The sequence below is a fragment of the Dermochelys coriacea genome, chromosome 27 (assembly GCF_009764565.3).
Source record: "Dermochelys coriacea isolate rDerCor1 chromosome 27, rDerCor1.pri.v4, whole genome shotgun sequence".
Classification (NCBI taxonomy): domain Eukaryota; kingdom Metazoa; phylum Chordata; order Testudines; family Dermochelyidae; genus Dermochelys; species Dermochelys coriacea.
The window spans coordinates 103494-122863 of record NC_050094.1 but is presented as its reverse complement, the minus strand read 5'-3'; the positions used below and the strand labels follow the sequence as shown (position 1 = coordinate 122863).

General features: G+C 48.8%; 1 protein-coding gene across 1 annotated transcript in view; it reads right to left on the bottom strand.

Moving 5' to 3' along the window:
* The window catches only part of LOC119849046 (vasoactive intestinal polypeptide receptor 1-like), a 72667-nt gene that overhangs the window by 27500 nt on the left and 25797 nt on the right, over positions 1–19370 (bottom strand). Inside the window, exons 3-5 of the mRNA XM_038385652.2 lie at positions 14288–14395; positions 11984–12084; positions 11226–11323 (exon numbers count right to left, since the gene is read on the bottom strand). Of these exons, the coding sequence (XP_038241580.1) occupies positions 11226–11323; positions 11984–12084; positions 14288–14395 (307 nt within the window). The remainder of the gene's footprint in view (positions 1–11225; positions 11324–11983; positions 12085–14287; positions 14396–19370) is intronic.

The following is a 19370-nucleotide window of genomic DNA, read 5'->3' as shown; positions in this document are numbered from 1 at the left end:
GTTGAGAATCTTGTATTTTTTTCCAGGAGGACAGCTTCAGAGAATAGTAGGCAAATGGATGCAGTAGGTGTTGGGGCCTGTGACTCAGGGAGAGTGCTGCCTCAAAAGCCACATTGGATGCATCAGCTTCTACTGGAAATGAGCAGGGTGGTTCTAGGTGTACCACTGTGGGACCCTCAATGAAAGGAGCTTTGAAGCACTAGAAAGAGAGCCTAGCCTCAGATGTCCAAGTGAACGTGATGGGCATTTAAAAGAGGGCTATAAGGGGTGGTATGTGCCTCAAGAAGTCTGAGAAAGCACCGATAGAAGGCTGTGATGCCTGTGAATCATCGTACCTCTGCCACTACATGGGGACACCCAGTCATGGATAATCTCTCTCTTTTGGGGATCTATTGGATATCCTCTGTGCAGAGGATGTACCTAGGAACACCAGGGAGGTCTGGTCAAATCATAGAATATCAGGGTTGGAAGGGACCTCAGGAGGTCATCTAGTCCAACCCCCTGCTCAAAGCAGGGCCAATCCTCAACTAAATCATCCCAGCCAGGGTTTTATCAAGCCTGACCTTAAAAATCTCAAAGGAAGGAGATTCCAGCACCTTCCTAGGTAACACATTCCAGTGTTTCACCACCCTCCTAGTGAAAAAGTTTTTCCTAATATCCAACCTAAACCTCCCCCACTGCAACTTGAGACCATTACTCCTTGTTCTGTCATCTGCTACCACTGAGAACAGTCTAGATCCATCCTCTTTGGAACCCCCTTTTAGGTAGTTGAAAGTAGCTATCAAATCCCCCCCTCATTCTTCTCTTCCGTAGATTAAACAATCCCAGTTCCCTCAGCCTCTCCTCATGTCATATATTCCAGTCCCCTAATCATTTTTGTTGCCCTCCACTGGACATTTTCCAATTTTTCCACATCCTTCTTGTAGTGTGGGGCCCAAAACTGGACACAGTACTCCAGATGAGGCCTCACCAATGTCGAATAGAGGGGAACGATCACGTCCCTCGATCTGCTGGCAATGCCCCTACTAATACAGCCCAATATGCCGTTGGCCTTCTTGGCAACAATGGAACACTGTTGACTCATATATCCAGCTTCTCGTTCACTTTAACCCCTCGGTCCTTTTCTACAGAACTGCTGCCTAGCCATTGGGCCCCTAGTTTGTAGTGGTGCAGGGGATTCTTCCGTCCTAAGTGCAGGACTCTGCAGTTGTCCTTGTTGAACTTCATCAGATTTCTTTTGGCCCAATCCTCTACTTTGTCTAGGGCCCTCTGTATCCTATCCCTACCCTCCAGCATATCTACCTCTCCTCCTAGTTTAGTGTCCTCTGCAAACTTGCTGAGGGTGCAATCCACACCATCCTCCAGATCATTAATGAAGTTATTGAACAAAACTGGCCCGAGGACTGACCCTTGGGGCACTCCACTTGATACTGGCTGCCAACTAGACATGGAGCCATTGACCACTACCCGTTGAGCCCGACAATCTAGCCAGCTTTCTATCCACCTTATCATTCATTCATCCAGCCCATACTTCTTTAACTTACTGGCAAGAGTACTGTGGAGACCATGTCAAAAGTTTTGCTAAAGTCAAGGAACAACACGTCCACTGCTTTCCCCTCATCCACAGAGCCACTTATCTCATCATAGAAGGCAATTAGATTAGTCAGGCATGACTTGCCCTTGGTGAATCCATGCTGACTGTTCCTGATCACTTTCCTCTCCTCTAAGTGTTTCAGAATTGATTCCTTGAGGACCTGCTCCATGATTTTTGAGTACATCTCAGGTTTGGTGTACAGGGCATGTTGCTGGAGTCTCTCTGGTATGGCCCAGATCATAGAATCCTAGAATAATAGAATATTAGGGTTGGAAGTGACCTCAGGAGGTCATCTAGTCCAATCCCCTGCTTAAAGCAGGACCAACACCAACTAAATCATCTCATCCAGGCTTTATCAAGCCAGGCCTTAAAAAGCTCTAAGGATGGAGATTCCACCACCTCCCTAGGTAGCCCATTCCAGTGCTTCACCATCCTCCTAGTGAAATAGTTTCCTAATATCCAATCAAGACTTCCCCCACTGCAACTTGAGACCATTGCTTCTTGTTCTGTCATCTGTCACCACTGAGAACAGCCGAGCTCCATCTTTGGAACCGCCCCCTTAGGTAGTTAAAGGTTGCTATCAAATCCTCCCTCACTCTTCTCTTCTGCAGCCTAAATAACACCAGTTCCCTCAGCCACTTCTCATAAGTCATGTTCCCCAGCCCTCTGATCATTTTTGTTGCCCTCTGCTGGACTCTCTCCAATTTGTCCACATCCCTTCTGTAGTGGGGGGACCAAAACTGGATGCAATACTCCAGGTGTGGCCTCACCAGTGCTGAATAGAGGGGAATAATTACTTCCCTCAATCTGCTGGCAATGCTCCTACTAATACAGCCCAATATGCCGTTGGCCTTCTTGGCAACAAGGGCACACTGATGACTCATATCCAGCTTCTCATCCACTATAATCACCAGGTCTTTTTCTATGAACTGTTGCTTAGCCAGTCGGTCCCCAGCCTGTAGGGTGCATAGGATTCTTCCTTCCTAAGTGCAGGACTCTGTACTTGTCCTTCTTGAACCTCATCAGATTTCTTTTGGCCCAATCCTCCAATTTGTCTAGGTCCTTCCGGTCCCTATCCCTACCCTTCATCATATTTACCTCTCCCACGAACTTAGTGTTAACTGCGAACTTGCTGAGGGTGGAATTCATCCCATCATCCAGATCACTGATAAAGTAGTTGACCAAACCATCCCCAGGACTGACCCCTGGAGCATTCTGCTTGATACAGGCTGCCAACTAGACATCAAGCCATTGATCACTACCCATTAAGCCTGACAATCTAGCCAGCTTTCTATCTACCTTATAGTCCAGGGGTCAGCAACCTATGGCACGTTTGCCAAAGGTGGCATGCGAGCTGATTTTCAGTGGCACTCACACTGCCAAGGTCCTGGTTGCCAGCCTCAGGGCTCTGCTGCTGGCCTGAGGCATTGGCCGCCAGCCCCCTGCCAGCTGCGGTCCAGGCTGCCGGTCCTGCTCAGCCCGCTGCCAGTCTGGGATTCCATCTGCCAGCCCCCTGCCAGCCGGGGTTCCATCTGCTGGCCTCGCTTAGCCCATTGCCAGTTCCAGCCACTGGTCCCAGGGGCTCCACTGCCGGCCTATGGTCCCAGTTGCTGGCCAGGGACTCTGCTCCTGGCCTCGGCCTGGCACTCTGCAGCCGCCCCCAGCTGTGGCCCACTGGCCCCGGTCTGGGGCAGTGAGGGGTGCAGCTCAGCAACACCTCCCCCCCTTAAAAATTGTTCCAGCGCCACTGGGATATTTTTAAATCCTGGTTTGATGCTTATATCACATGGAACAGCACACTGCTTTTGACCTTGTGCGTGCCCTCTGTTGCCCTTTTTCCCTCCCCCCACTGAGAGTTGAGGGGAACATTTGACAAAATGTCAGCTCCTAAGAAAACAAAGTTAGAAGTCCGTTCATTTCAGCCTTCTTGGACAGACACAATTGGATTTATTCAAGAGAAGGACCATGCTGTTTGTGCTTTCTGTTGTGAAAGTGTAATTGTTGCACATCAAGTGTTCAACAACATTTTCAAACGAAGCATGAGAAAACCTTTCTTGATGATTCAGACAAGACTGAATCGATCAAAAAGGCTGTAGCAGGATATGAGAAGCAAAGCAGTGTTTTTAAATTCTTAAGTGTAAGTAAAAATCAAGCTACAGAAGGAAGTTGCAAGATTGCATAGTGCATTGCAAAAAAAACAGAAAGCCGTTGACAGATGGGGAATATATAAAAGAAATTTTTTCAGCAGTTTGGAGGTTTTGTTCAATGATTTGCCAAATAAAGATACGATCGTATCTAGAATAAAAACTTCCTGTCTCTGCCAGAACAGTTGAGAGACGCATAAGCGAAATGGCAGAAAACATTAATAAAAAGCAGACGACTGCATTAAAAGATACAGCAGTGTTTAGCATTGCAGTTTATGAGAGCATGGATATAAGTGACATTCCATGTTTGGCAGTTGATGCAAGATATTGTGCTTCCGATGAAATCTAAAGAGGAACTTTGTTGCCTAAAACCCGTGCATGGCACAACAAAGGGGGAAGATATAGCGGAAACTTTTGTAAACCATTTTGAAGAATAAGGAGTTGACATCAGAAAAATATTTTGTGACAACAGATGGTTCTCCTGCCATGGTTGGAAAACAGAAGGGATTTGTAAAGTTACTTGAAGATCAAATTGGCCACCTGACTGTCAAATTTTACTGTATCATCCATCAAGAAAACCTGTGTGCTAAAATTTCTAATTCAGAGCTTAATAATGTGATGAATACAGTGGTGTGAATTTCTTTGTTGCTCGGTCTGCTTTGACTCACAGACAATTTCAAGCACTGCTAGAAGAGATGGACAGTGCTTATAACAACAAGGAGTCTTGTGGCACCTTAAAGACTACCAGATTTGTCTGGGCTTTCATGGGTAAAAAACCCACTTCATTTCACTTCACAGCAACATTCGGTGGTTAAGTCGTGGCAAGGTTTTGATGCGCTTTGTCAACTTTGATACAAATCAAGGCCTTTTTGTTGGAAAAAAAGGACAAAACTACCCCGAACTGGATGATGACAAATGGCTGTGTAAGCTCATGTTTCTAACCGACATCACTGCTCACCTAAATGAACTCAACCTCTGTCTCCAGGGTGCAGGGCCAAACGGTTCTGGATCTTTATGAAGCCTGGAAGGCATTTGTTGTTTAGCAGTTTTTTCTCGGGATATTTGAACTTTGACTTTCCACTACTTCCAACACATAAAAGAGCTAACAACACGTTGCACTGTCAGTGTCAATGAGATTGGAATGTACATGTAAGAACTGGAATCAGAATTTTCTGACAGATTTCAAGATTTCCAGCGATTTGGCCCAGTGCTTTCTTTATTAAACCTGAAAAGTTCAATGAAAGCGACTTGGATTTGTCTGTATATCAGTGGATGGGTGTTGAAGATTTCAAAATTCAGCTCATTCAGTTAAAAAGCTCAGAATTGTGGGCATCAAAGCTTGGATATCTGTGGAGTGCACTTGAACCTACCAAGAGAGATCATGGGGCCTCTATTCTGACCTGCTGGATGTCCCTGCCAGTGAAATGTAACTGTTTGAAGAAAATTGGTTTGAAATGCTTTCAGCATTTGGATCCACATATCTGTGTGAACAGGTATTTTCACACATGAAATCTGTCCTCTGTCCCTCTCAGAGCCAGTTAACAATTGATCACTCAGAAGCCTGTGTGGAGCTTAAAATATCCAAATACGTGCCAGACATTGGAAAACTCAGCAAGGAAAAGCAAGGGCAAGAATCACATTAAACTGATAAGATCTGCATTAATTTAATTTTAAATTAAACTTCTTAAATGTTTTAAAAGCTTATTTACTTTACATACATCAATAGTTTAGTTATATATTATAGACTTATAGAGAGAGACCTCCTAAAAATATTAAAAATGTATTACTGGCATGTGAACCTTAAATTAGAGTGAATAAGTGAAGACTTGGTACACCACTTCTGAAAGGTTGTTGACCCCAGTTATAGTCCATTCATCCTATCCATACTTCTTTAACTTTCTGGCAGGAATACTGTGGAAGACCGTATCAAAAGCTTTGCTAAAGTCAAGATATAATCACATCCACCGCTTTCCCCATATCCACAAAGCCACAAGTGTGCTGGTCAGTCTGTTTTAGTCCTCTGAGAAGATGACGATATCATCCAGGTAGGCTACCACTAGGCTCTTGGTCTAGAACAGGGGTGGGCAAACTTTTTGGCCTGAGGACCAAATCGGGTTTCCAAAATTGTTGAGGGCTGGGTAGGGGAGACTGTGCCTCCCCAAATAACCAATCATGGCCCGGCCCCCACCCCCTATCTGACCCCCCCTGCTTCTTGCCCACTGAGCCCCACCAGGACCCCTGCCCTATCCATTCTTCCTGTCCCCTGACAGCCCCTGGACCCCCCACCCGTCTATCCGCCGCCACCCCATCCAACCCCTCCTCTCATTCCTGGCTGCCTCCCTGGGACCCTTGCCCCATCCAACCACCCTTCTCCCTGACTGCCCCCAGAACCCCTGCCCCTGACTGCCCCATCCAACCCCCCCTCCTTCCTGACTGTTCCCCGCCCTCTTACCAGCCCAACCCCTATCCACACCCCTGCCCCGACCACCACCCTGAACTCCCCTGCCCTTTATCCAACTCCCCCTGCTCCCTGCCCCCTTACCGTGCTGCCTGGAGGACCAGTGGCTGGCAGCGCTACAGCCGCACCGCCCAGAGCACCAGGACAGGCAGCCGTGCCACCTGGCTGGAGCCAGCCATGCCACTGTGCAGCACAGAGCACCGGGTCGGGCAGCACTGCTGCAGAGCCACATCCTGGCAAGAGCTCGCAGCCCCGTCACCAGAGCATTGTGCCAGCGGTGCAGTGAGCTTAGGCTGCGGTGGAAGGGGAACAGCAGGGGAGGGGCCGGCGGCTAGCCTCCCAGGCCAGGAGCTCTGGGGCTGGGCAGGAGGGTTCCGCAGGCCGGATGTGACCCACGGGCCATAGTTTGCCCACCTCTGGTTTAGAATATCCTTGAATATGTTGTTAATGAAGTGCTGAAATGTAGCTGGGGCATTAGGGAGGCCAAATGGCATAACTGAATATTCAAAGTGTCCATGGCATGTTTGGAAGGTTGTCTTCCATTCATCCCTTGCTTGGATGTGTACTAAATTGTAGGCCCCTCAAAAATTCTGCTTGGTGAACACCTGAGTAGATCAGACGTGGTCCAACAGTTCCAGGATTAGTGGCAGAGGTTATCAGTCCCAAACCATTACTTGGTTTAGCGCTTGGTAGTCTAAACAGACTCATAGACCTTAAGGTCAGAAGAGATGATCATGATTATGTAGTCTGACCTCCTGCACTTTGCAGGCCAAAAAACCTCACCTACCCACTCCAGTAATAGACCTCTAACCTCTGGATGAATTACCAAAGTCCTCAAATCATAGTTTAAAGACTACAAGTTACAGAGAATCCACCATTTACACAAGTTTAAACCTGCAAGTGACCCATGCCACATTGTGGAGGAAGGCAAAAAACCCTCAGGCTCTCTGCCAATCTGACCCAGGGAAAAATTCCTTCTTGATCCCAAATATGGCAATTAGTTAGACCTTAAGCATGTGGGCAAGACCTACCAGCCAGAAACCTGAGGAAGGGACCCATCTCTCTTCTTTAGAGAAAGAGCAGGAGCTCTGGCAGGAGATGTTGAGTGACAGCTGAATCCCTTAACTAGGTTCTCCTGGAAATACCAACAGAGGACTATGAGTTCCAGCTCTGACATTGCTTAGATCCAGCCATATGGAACTTTGGCTCTGGGCTGCAAGTCTATTGGACAGTTGCAGTCTCAATATGGGGGCTGTGCATCTGCATTTCTTTTTTCAAAGATGTTGGCATAGTCTTGATATTTTTTGGGAACATGGAGGGTCATCTCTGATGAGCATATACTCTGGCTGATGGCTGTGGCATTGGGTCCAGACAATGGTTGGGTTGCTGTTGTCTGGCAATGAGACCCAGGGTCCAGGGATTTGTGGTCCACAGTGCACAGGCAGACCTGCCTGCAGTATGCGGAAGAGAAGATAACCTTTTGGTCTCACCAACAGATGTGTGGATTGTGACATGCCAGCCAGGTTATGCCAAAGATCAAAGGGAAATGAGGGGAATGAATTATACTGAACTGCAATACTTCTTGGTTCCTCTGTATCACAGCCTCTAGTCACAGTAACATGGTCTCCTGAGTCACTGGTCCCGAGGACAGGAGGGTCCCATCTATTGTCACCGCAAAACCAGATGCGGTTTCTGTTGGGACAAGAATTCACAGAGCCCAGGCCATCTCCGCATTCATGAAGCTGTCAGGAGCACCAAAGTCAATGATGGCCCACTGTGGGGGAATTCTCTGGGCCTTGTCTGGGATGTACAGCTGAACTGGCAGCTAGTGGTGTGGTGAGAGTCTTAGTAACCTGGGACAGGTCCCAGACAGGGTTTGGGAGGCATTCCAAGGGGTAGCTCTGAGGTTTTGCCTAGGTCTAGCCCATTTATGGGGCCTGGGCTCACTTGTTGCTGACCCCTGCTGAGTAAGGGTTGTTAAGGGACATGAAGCAAGTATGCGGCACACCTTACCATAGTAACAGAAAAGATTGTTGAGAACGGTGACAATCAGCCACCTTTGGGTCAGGTCACTTGCGTAGCCTCAGGATTCTGGTCTGGAGGTATTGGAGTGGGACCGCTCTTCTCTCTTCACTCACACAGCCAGTTATCAATGTGAAGAGTCAAGTCCGTGAACAAAGTTAAGTCCGTGGCAGCCTTCACCTGGGCCAACACGTGTTTGATCTCTTCGCTCAACCCTGCCCTGAACTGGCACAGCTGGGCTGCCTCATACAACTCAGTACATTCAATAAGCTGAGGGAACCAAATGGCATACGTGGCGGCCGGCCCTGACCCTTGCTGGAGTTTCTGAATGGCAGCTGCAGCTGAGTGGGTGAGATGGAGGTTGTTAAAGATGGTAGCAAAGGCTCTTAGGAAGGCATTTGCTTTGCTGTTCTTCTCCAGTAAGGGAGAGCTCCAGTCTAAGGCCTATCCCAACAGCAGCCTTATCACCATTCCCACCTTGGCCTGTTCAACGGGGAAGGCCTGAGGGCAAAAGATGAAGAGGAAGCGGCACTGGTTCATGACACCTCTGAACTTCCGCTGGTTCCTGTCAAACCGTTCAGGCAAAGGCATGCTGGGGCTTTGTTCCAGGGACAGGCTAGTGCCCCAAGTTTGGAATGCAGCATTTCCCACCTGCACATAGGCAGCATGTGCTGCGTTTAGATGGTCTGTGCAAGCTGTCAGAGCCAGGTCATGGGCCGCCAGCCTCACAGCTAGAGCCAGAGTCAGACATCAGGAATCAGAGTTGTGAGTCACTGTGGGATCGGTAACAGAATCTGGAGTTGAGGCCAAGTCAGGAGCCAAGAGTCAGGGCCAGGAGGTAAAGGCGAGGTCACAAACCAGAAGTCAGAAGCAGGAGACAAAGCCGAGTCAGAAACCAGGTATCAGAGCCAGGAGGGAAAAGGCAGGGTCAGGAACCAGAGTGAGGAAGCTAGGTCTGTAGCAGCAACTAGCTGGGGATCCATCTAGTTGCACAGACAAACTTCCTGTACCCTCCCCAGGCTTAAATAGTATATCCAGGCCAATCAGCAATCAGGAATGTCATGTTAGTCAGCCCACTGTGGCTGGTACTACCTATGGTGTGGGGCTCATGAGCCTCAGGGCCCCGAGGCTCATGCCCTGCCAAGTGCGTCCACTGCCACAGCTGTTAGGTGCTGGCATGGAGATGGCTGCTGCCAAGGACTCTGCAATCCCATTTTCTTGACCTGCTGCTCCTTTCAAGGGGTGAGGAGGAAACTTTTCCTAGGGGTGGGTTATCCCACTTTGTACCTTCCTCTCAAGCAGCCACTTCTAGCCCTGTTGAAGACAGGACCTTGGCCTAGATGGACACTGGTCTGATTCAACCTGCCATACCCCAGATTCCTAAGCAGTCCCTCAAACTGTATCCTGTTTGCCCTTGTCTGTCAAGGTTGTTTGTCAGAAATCACCCAGCCTTCTCTTCCTTTAGTTTTTTTACCTGGGGAATACTTGGGGCATAGTGCTAGATGCCATTAATGATTCCACCGTATAAGCAAGTTGGGAGGGGAAAAATTGCCAAGTTAATTTTTAGATCTATACCCAGGGGGCTTGAACTCTCAGCCTTTATTGCAAGAGGGCAGCTGTATCCGCACAAGGCCCGCAACACAGAATAGCTCTGGTTGCTAATTAGCTACAAGAATCATGTCTGTTAGCCCACAACTACAACAGACAGAGCACTATGAGGATAGAATCATTCAAACATTGCCCATAAAGGTTGCAGAGTTCAGGTCACACCTGTTCCCCTGAAGGCCATTTCACAGAGGGGCTTCACTTCTTCAGCTAGAAGTGAGAAGAAAAACATGAATTTCTTTCATCTCTGACATGATGTGAGTGTCTGACGCTTGGCAGTGTCAGGGTAATGTCGGCTGGGTTTGCAGGAGGTGGCAACAGGAGCTACTTACATGACTCTGAAAAAGAAACAAATGTTCCAGATTCCACTTCTATAGACTGGCCCGTCTAAGCTGAACAGTGTTATTTGGGGATTTATTATTGTTCAAATAGCATTTAAGTGAATTGTGTCCCTGTTCACCCTACCTGCACCTCCTGTCATCGTGGAGATGAGTGAGAAATGCTGCCAGACCAGAACGCTGGAGTTCACTTGCACTTCTCACTGGGGTGAATGACAGCTCCAAGGGCAGGTCAGTGGAGAATGGGGCCCTTTGTAGGAAATGCATCTTGGACTTTGTACAGAGAGGAAGGGCTGAACCTGCACATACCTCGGGTCTTGGAGGAGCATGGACTGGAGCAGTTAGCCCAGGGCATTGTTTGCACTGCCATGGCCATGCTGCTATTTGTAGCACACTAACTCAGTCAAAGCTAGCATGTGTATGTCTCCACAATGTGGAGATTATCCCCCCCATCTCCAGTGTAGATGGACCCTGACCCTGCAGCAGATGGGAGCAACCAGGGTGTCGGAACAGGGCGGGGGCAGGAGGCCATGGCTCCACCACTTTTAAAACCTTTTTTTACCGGCCATAAGGGAGATTGACTGGGAGAGGGGGCAGAGAGGAGTGAGCAGGGAGGAAGGGGCAGTGCAGGGGTGGGGCCACAGTTTGGGCAACAGTAGCCCCTCCCCACACTTTTAGGAAGCTTCCCCTGCTACTGGGAGCAACCTGTGACTGCAACTAAGCCATTGCCACCTGGAATCAGCAGCTTGCAGACTCAATGTCCCCGCTTTGTATCTGTGCGTTGGTGGGTCAAATGGGGGGCAGATTCCCCTTTGCCTGTAAGCACTCCTGTTTCCTCCCATCAGTAAGGGTCTCCTCCACCTCCCACATTCTCCCCGTGCTCCCAGTGGCTCAAATCCGCCTGCTGTAGCCCCTGCTCTAGTTGGCTTCTGTCACTTCATGGCAAACCCCTGGACCCAGTGGCTGTGAGCAACTGGGACCTGGATCTGGCCTGGCAGCAGGCAAGGGGCTCAGCTACCTCCTGCCCTCCCACAGTGCATGGAGCTGTCGGGGCCACAGCCTACCTGAAGCAGGAGAAGATGCCAATGGCCAGGAGAAGAGCAGCCAGGGAGGCTGAGTAGCCGCAGGTATAAAGTGCCTTCACAGTGGCAAAGTAGGCCCCCTGGAAGAGAAAGGCACAGCTGAGTTAGCAGGTCAGCGCGGCAGTGCCAGGCAGCTGTGTGGGCACTAGAGCATGGCCGCACAGCTGGGAGCACCACTGATCCTCTGGACATGCTGCTCCCTGACACGCTGTGGGGTGGAGACGTGGGGTGGGGGAGGACATGCTACTGACAGACTTTGGGTCCTGCAGTGTTCATGCCACCATCCATGAGGGTAGCCAAGGGACCAACCTGCCCCCTAGACACCTTGGCATACTGCTCACCAGCCCTAGGGGACCAGGCCTGCCCCCTAGAGCCCCCAGCAAACCACCCACGAGCCCCAGGGGACCCAGCCTGCTCCCTAGAGCCTGACAACCTGTCCACCAGCTCCAGGGGACCCAGCCTGCCCCAGAGAGACCCTGGTTAACCACCCACCAGCCCCAGGGGACCCAGCCTGCCCCAGTTAGTGGAGTTCAGTTTGGTGCAGATGTGGGTGCTCGTCAGTGTTTAATTAAATCTAGGCTGGTTCATTTTTAAACAACTCTTCCATTAAGTGGCAAACCGCAGAGCCCCCTGCGCAGCCTTGCAATGGGGATACCAGTCCCAACCCTACTCCCCAGCAATGCCTTGAAATGGGGATACCAGCCCCTGCCCACTCCCTGGCACAGTTTTGTTGCACTTGCCTTGGCTTCTGTATCCTTATTGCTGCCATCCAGCTCACAGGCGTAGTACGGAGGGCTGGGGCTGCTCCAGCCAGACTCTGTGCAGTTCTTATGTATCAACACTGCATCGACAAAGTGAAGCTCTTACAAGGACCTCAACCCCCAACCTCCTTGCCAGCACCCCAGATCCTGCCTCGGCCCCCAACCCTCTGCCCCAGCACCCAGGCTGCACTGTAGTGTTTCCGTTCTAAGGGGCTCCGATGTCAGTTTCTGGTTCTCAGCCATGCCCTGAGGCTTGAAGCTGGGGGCCCATCCTAGATGCCTGGCGCTGACAACCCTGCTGTAACTGGAGAAGAGGGATTTGGAGGGGACTCGACGCCACTCATGCCATGTCCCAGACCACTCAGCACTGGCCTAATCCTGCTCCAGCTGGTGGCACTGGGAGCAGTAAAGCCAATGCTGAGAGCTTTTGAGAATCCCACCCAGCACAGAACAACTAGATTGGAGGTCATCACACAGCCCTCTGTGTAATGTCTATGGATTAGCCCCAACATACATCACACCACATATAAACATCCCAAAGATCATTTCATCACAGCCTCAGTTGCTGGTAAGATTCTCAGCAAGTCTCCATCTCAGGTGACCTATCCCAGGCCTACACTATGACCCAAGGCAAATGTTTATCAAAGCCCCAGAGCATTAGTAAATTATATTCATTTGCCTCTGTGGCTGGTCAGTTTTCTTTGTGCTCTGACAACGCTGAAATGGGTGCACTCAGAACCTAGTTTGGCTGCAATCAAAGCCCAATAAGGGACTCCTGCTTTGCTACCAGGAAAGAACAGCTTTGAAATAATAATAATATCTGGTTCATATCTAGCACTTGTCAGCAGTAGATCTCACAGCACTTTGCCAAGGAGGTCACCATTATCCTCATTTTACAGATGGGCAAACTGAGGCACAAAGCAGGGAAGTGATTCACCTAGCAGCAGAGCCAGGAATAGAACTCAAGCTTGCTGTGTCCCAGGCCAACATTCACTCCACTAGGCCCCACTGCTACCTACAGGTAACTATTTTAAGGTGCATGCCCAGGGCACTACTGCCCATCAGTGCAGCTGCCTAGAGCCAGAAAGCCACACTGCACATGTCAGGAGATGTGTGCATTGCACCAGGCTGAGAGGAAGCAGAAGAACTTTGCTCTCTGGTTGCCTTTACATCAGACCTTCCTGCCCCCAACTCACTGTGATGATGGTATTTGGAATGACCTCTGTCTGTCCTGGCCCCTGCCCCTTTAAGGTGGGCTAGAATTTAAGAGGGCTGCCCAGAAAGGTGCAGGAAACTAGGCTGGCACTGCCAGGGCCCAGTGCAACTGGCAGCCTCTCCATTGTCCACTGCAAGTGTCAGGCTACTAACGGTGCACAGCGCCCTACAGTGTTCAGGCTAGAGTGTGCACTAATTTACTCCAAGGGATGACTCAATCCCATGACAGCCTCTTCTGACCCTGTTATAAGCCTGGTTCCCTCTCTGTCTGACTCTGTTCAGAAGGGTCACTCCACCTGCAGGTAGACAGAGGGACTACCCATGGGAGAAGCCCTCTCCTTCACTAGGGCAGCCCCTGGGAGTGGGCTGCTGGGTGGCTAGACAACCCCTTTCCAGGTATCAGCAGTGGGAAAGGCCTGGCTAGTTAGGGGGCTGGCAGGATTAGAGATCCCACTTCTTCCAGCCCAGGAGAAGAGGGGTGCCGGGGAGAAAGATAGGGGTATGTGCAGCTGCAGAGGCTCAGGGCTAGGGGACTGATGCCAGAAGCAGCCTGTGGGCCTGCTCTACATGGCACCGCAAGCCAGAAACAGCCAGAGCCTAAAGGGAAGGAGGCACCTGACTGTTGGATGGGTGACAGATGCTGAAGGGGCACTCAGGCTGTGTCTCTGCTGAATAAGGGGTGGGGTAATTCCTGAGTCCATGCCCTCCCCAAGGGCCATAGGAGCAGCCTCCGCTAGAACTGAGCAAATCACTGATTGAAATATTTCATTCAATCAGAAACTGAAACGGCCAAAGCGAAGCTTTTCGGCTTTTCAAAAACATTCCTTTTTTTTTTTTTCCCTATTCGCTGAATTCCTCCTGAATTTGGGAAAAGTTTCAGAGTCCCGTGAAATGCATTTTTGTGCAAATTTGCTATTTGCTGAAAACAATTCACCCCCAGCTCTAGTCTCCATCCCCAGCAAAAGGTAGGAGTGAGGAACCAGCTACCCGAGCACAGAGCCCCCAACATGGTGGCTTTGAGGGATACCAGCCCCTTTACTAGAGGGCTGTGGGGTGCCAGCACTGCACCTTGAGATTTCTTGAATACTTGAAGGATCTCTTGACAGGTCACTGCTTGGGACTGGCCAACTGACACCGCCGGCCAGCAGCTGACGCCATCCCACTCCCTCAGGCAGCCTGGGAGAACCAAGAACAATGTTAGCATTGGGGTGGAAATGAGCAAGTTGCCATGTGGCATCTGGAGAGTGTAGCCATCATTTGGTGGGCACCAGGCAAGTTACCCCCAAAAGAGAAAGGGGTCTCCTCATCAGCTGCCACCCCATGGCCTTCCTCATCAAGAACTCAGCACCCACACCTGCAGAGAAGTTACTCAACCACACCTCCCTTCTCCCCAGTCCTGGGTCGACTCACTGCAGTCAGTAAAGGAGAAATTTCACACCAGATCCTCAGTTAGGCGCTAGAAATAACAACATTGCTGCGTCAACATGCTATCGTTCAAAGTGAAAGCCAAAGGCAGGTGAGGCTGCAGCAGCCTCAGAATCTGGAAGGTGGCTGTCCATCTCCGCAAGCGGGGGTGCAGTTGCTCTATAAGAAGAGAACAGCTGCACTGAAGCAAGCTAGTCTTTAAAGATTTGATCCCCCTGGCTCCTTCCTCATCTGTGCAACCCCCCTGTGGGAATTAGGATGCACGCAGCGCAGAGGGTGTGCAGCAGACTCGGTCATTCACCTATGCAATGAGGATTACTAACTCCATAGGAAGCCAGACAAAATACAGATCCCCTAAAGCCAATGGGAATACTTTCTGCTCAAAGCCTCAGTCATTTCTTTTCTTGAAGTCTGACAACAGCTGGATTGGCTAAGTCAGGGTCATGCAGCCCTTGACAATCACCCAATAGTCCACCCAGTGCAATAGGCAAGTATTGTTATCCCCCATCATACTGATGGAGGCACTGAGACCCAGCAGTTAAGTGACTGTCCCAACACCACACAACAACTCAGTGGCAGAGTCAGGATTAGAACTGAGGAGTTTGTACCTGCCACCGTTACGTGTATTCTGCTAGACCATGGCTCTGGAGTGGAAAATAGCTTCCTGTTTGCAAAAGGAAGGCAAGTCATGCTGTCAAATAGGGTTCCCTCCTAACAGCTAAGCTACAAGATTCCCCCAAGATCATATTTACTTTCCTATAGGTCTTCTGTCTTGGTTGGGTTTGGTCCCATTTGATTGGCACTAAGAATAATTCTGCCCTACTTATTTGATACCATGGCTCCCACTGACAATGTGTTGTGTCTCATGCTCTTTACACCAGATAAATAATGCGAAGAAACCACAGTGTACAGCTGGGTTCCACAGAACCATATGTACCAGAGCTCTGTGAAAAGCAAAGTCTCTGTCCTGGGAGAAATTCTGATATTTAAACAGTTTTTTGGTTCCAGATCAGGACAAAAATGAAACAGTAAAACTTTCCATGGAACAAATTGCTCAGAAAAATTTAAATTCATAAATAACAAAATTGTTGTATGCAGTATAGTTGTAGTTGTGTCAGTCCCCAGATATTAGGAAGATAAGGTGGGTGAGGTCACATCTTTTATTGGACCAACTTCTGTTGGTGAGAGGGATAAGCTTTCAGCCATACAGAGCTCTTCTTGGGGTTTGGGACTGGAAAAGCATTACAGCATCCCAGCATTACAGTTTATGGCTTATTACAACAATCTGTAACCCACTAACTCCCTCTTTTTGTCCTAGGTCTACAGAGGTGTTAATGGACCACTCTACCTTGAATGGGCCCTTACAATATCTGCTAACTATTTATGCTAAACAATCTGTTCCACCTTGCATTTAGCTGTAACACTCCGAGTACCTTTCCCGGATCTGAAGAAGGACTCTGTGTGGCTCAAAACGTTGTCTCTCTCACCAGCTGGTTGGTCCAATACAAGATACTACCTCACCCACCTTGTCTGTCTAAAATTTTTTGTTACAAGTCAGTTCAACATTAAACTGCATCGGTTTGATATATTGCAGTTCGTCATATGGACCCCGCTCCCTGGCCAGACTACATCCCACATGATGCACCAAAGTTATGGGACTTCCATGATGCACTTCTGTCACTTTATCAGAGGGGAGACTTTGGTGCATCATGGAAGATGTAGTCCAGACAGGGAGCCCAAACTACAATTCCCATGAGGTACCGTGACAGCTCATGCAGACAGATTAATATCAAACTGGCTTGAAACTAAATGGATTGATTTAGTTCAACAAATTGAAATGTTTCAATTTGGGCCAACCTGAAACAAAATTGTATATTTGTATTTTGCCAAAGGAAAAATCAAAAAAGTTCTGCAAAATTGAAATTTTTCTGCAGAAAATTTTGATTTTGTGAAAACTATATTTTCCATCAAAAATCATTTTGATGGAAAATTTCTGACCAGGTCTAATCATAATAATAATAATACCTAGCACATTTCATTAGTAGCCCTCAAAGTGCTTCATAAATGAGGTATCATTATCCTAAGCCAACTCTCGTGTTTACTAGCCCTACGCAACATGGCAGGCCTAGCTACCTAGAGCAGCAGGATGCAACTGGCTTCCGGAGGCTTCTAAAATCCACAGAACACTGAGCACCACAAGAGGGCTCACAACCTATTTAAAGTGATATTAACCTTTTCCTATACATGTGTGGTGCCCAACCTTATTACACAGGAAAGCCTCATAAATCTAAGCATGACCTTGTGTGGGCCAAACAGATTCTACATACTTTAATATTTAAAGTCACCTGTATTGATATATATATTTTAAGTTCAGCTTATTTCATCTGTATTTAGACAGACAATACTGTACAGAGAAACAACCTATTTACACATTTGTGTAAACTAAAATGTAAACATGATGAGAAAATGCTAATGAATCAGCTGTTATATTGTGTTGAAGCAGGCTGTGAGCCTTATGAAATGCTTTGGTAGGCCATATAAGGTATCATTACAAAGCTTATAATCTACTGAATATATTCATCCTATTTGTATGACTGTATCATTCTTGTATCTGAAACGAGAAATATAAAGTATAACTCTGAAGTCCTATTGTAATTATGCAAAGTGTGGGCCATTAACGGTGGTGTAGAATCTTAATGACTCCCATTGCCTAGGACAATTGACTGTAAATGGCTGTTTACCTGAATGAGGTCCTACAGTGACATGTGACCATGTCACCTGATACTGGAATCTATCTTAAATCTGGTGTTTTTTCCATTTAGAAGTGGGGGGGGGGACCTAGAGAGAGACACAAAGGATTCCTGCTTTGTGCCAAAGCTATAAAAGGGGGTGGAACAAAAAAAAGAAGGCCCAGTCATGTGGAATCCCCTGCTTTTCACCTAAAATGCCTTCTGGAACTAACAAGGATTGGACCAGGGGAAAGGATTGGGCCCAGACTCGGAAGGAGTCTAGTCTGTGAAAGAAGCTTATTGGAACATCTCTGAGGGTGATATTTACCTGTATTCAGTTTCTTAATGTATTAGGCTTAGACTTGTGTGTTTTGTTTTATTTTGCTTGGTGACTTACTTTGTTCTATCTGTTATTACTTTGAACTACTTAAATCCTACTTTTTATACTTAACAAAAAATCATTTTTGTTTATCAATTAACCCAAAGTAAGTGATTAATACCTGGGGAGCAAACAGCTGTGCATCTCTCTCTATCAGTGTTAGAGAGGGCAGACAATTTATGAGTTTACCCTGTATAAGCTTTATACAGAGTATAATGGATTTATTTGGGGTTTGGATCCCATTGGGAACTGTGTGTCTGGGTGCTGGAGATAGGTGACCTGCTGAGCAGTTTTTGGTTAAAGTCTGCAGCTTTGGGGGCATAGCCCAGACCTGGGTCTGTGTTGCAGTAGTCTAGCATGTCTGGCTCAACAAGGCAGGGTTCTGGAGTCCTAACCTGGCAGGGAAAATGGGCTCAGAGGCAGTTTCAGCACATCAGGTGACAGTCCCAAGGGGATCCCTCTGTGACCAAACCTGTCACAAATACTTTATACTAACATTACAGCTTTAACCCAGGTGATCTGTTTTACAGGTGAACAAACATGACTTACCCAAGCTCACAATCTGGCATGGACCCCAGGCTTCTGCAGGGAAGAGCTATCAACCCAGTCAGGAAGGGAATGGGAAGCCAAGTCTACTGATGCCCCACAGACCCTATTGTCTTCTTCTCTCATCCTGCATTGCTAAACATGGGCTCAGTTCTTCAGAGGCACTCTGGGCCCAATTTCCAAGGGCTCATTGTGACAGCTTCCACCTTGGTGGATATGAGGGACTGAGCTGGGAATCTCCTAGCTAAGAGGAGGGGGTTTGTAACAGGGTCATGTCTCACCACCCCTGGAACCTCCTGTCAGTTGCTCCGGGAACTAGCTTTTGTCTGCTGCAGAGCACCCTCTGCGTGTGGGGTCTCACCCATCATCTGCTCTGCTGGTTTGGGACCCACATTGCTCTCCACTCAGCAGCATTCTCTTCAGGACCCTACCCTCCATCAGTACCCCCTACTCCATTCTCACCCCCTTCTGGGGTGGGTGGGAATAGCAACAGTCCTTCATCTTGCACCTGCCTCAGTGGCCAACCACAACCCCAAAGTCTAGCCCCTCATCTCAGGGGCAAGTTGCAGTTTGTCTCAGCCACACTCCTCTGTGGCCAGGTACAGTGCAAGGGGGGTGACCCAGGCCTACCCACTACTCTGGGTCCAACACAGGGACCTTCTAGCAGCAGCCTCTCTCTGCCCTCCTTCGCTCCCCTCTAGCTTCCCTGGGCCATGTCCCCTTTGGCCGCATGCACCTTCTTGACCCTTTCTAGCAGGGGCCACAGCCTGGCAAGTAACTGGGCTGGAGCTCTCCTCTACTCCCCCTTGAGCCTGCCCAGCACTGCTCTGTCCAAGCTACCGCCTTACCTCAGGGACCAGTCCTCCTCCCTTGCTAGTCAGGAAAAGAATGCCCTCTCCTGCACTAGGCAGCCTTTGTATAGGACCAAGCCCAGCCCTGATTGGCTGCCTCTCCCTTTGTCCTGATTGGCTCTTCACAGACCCCTGTTGATTGGCTGCTGGTCTGTGTAGCCTCTCGGGCCTGCTTTAGCCCTTTTTCTCATGCAGTGGGGCAGCCGCCTCACTACAGGGTT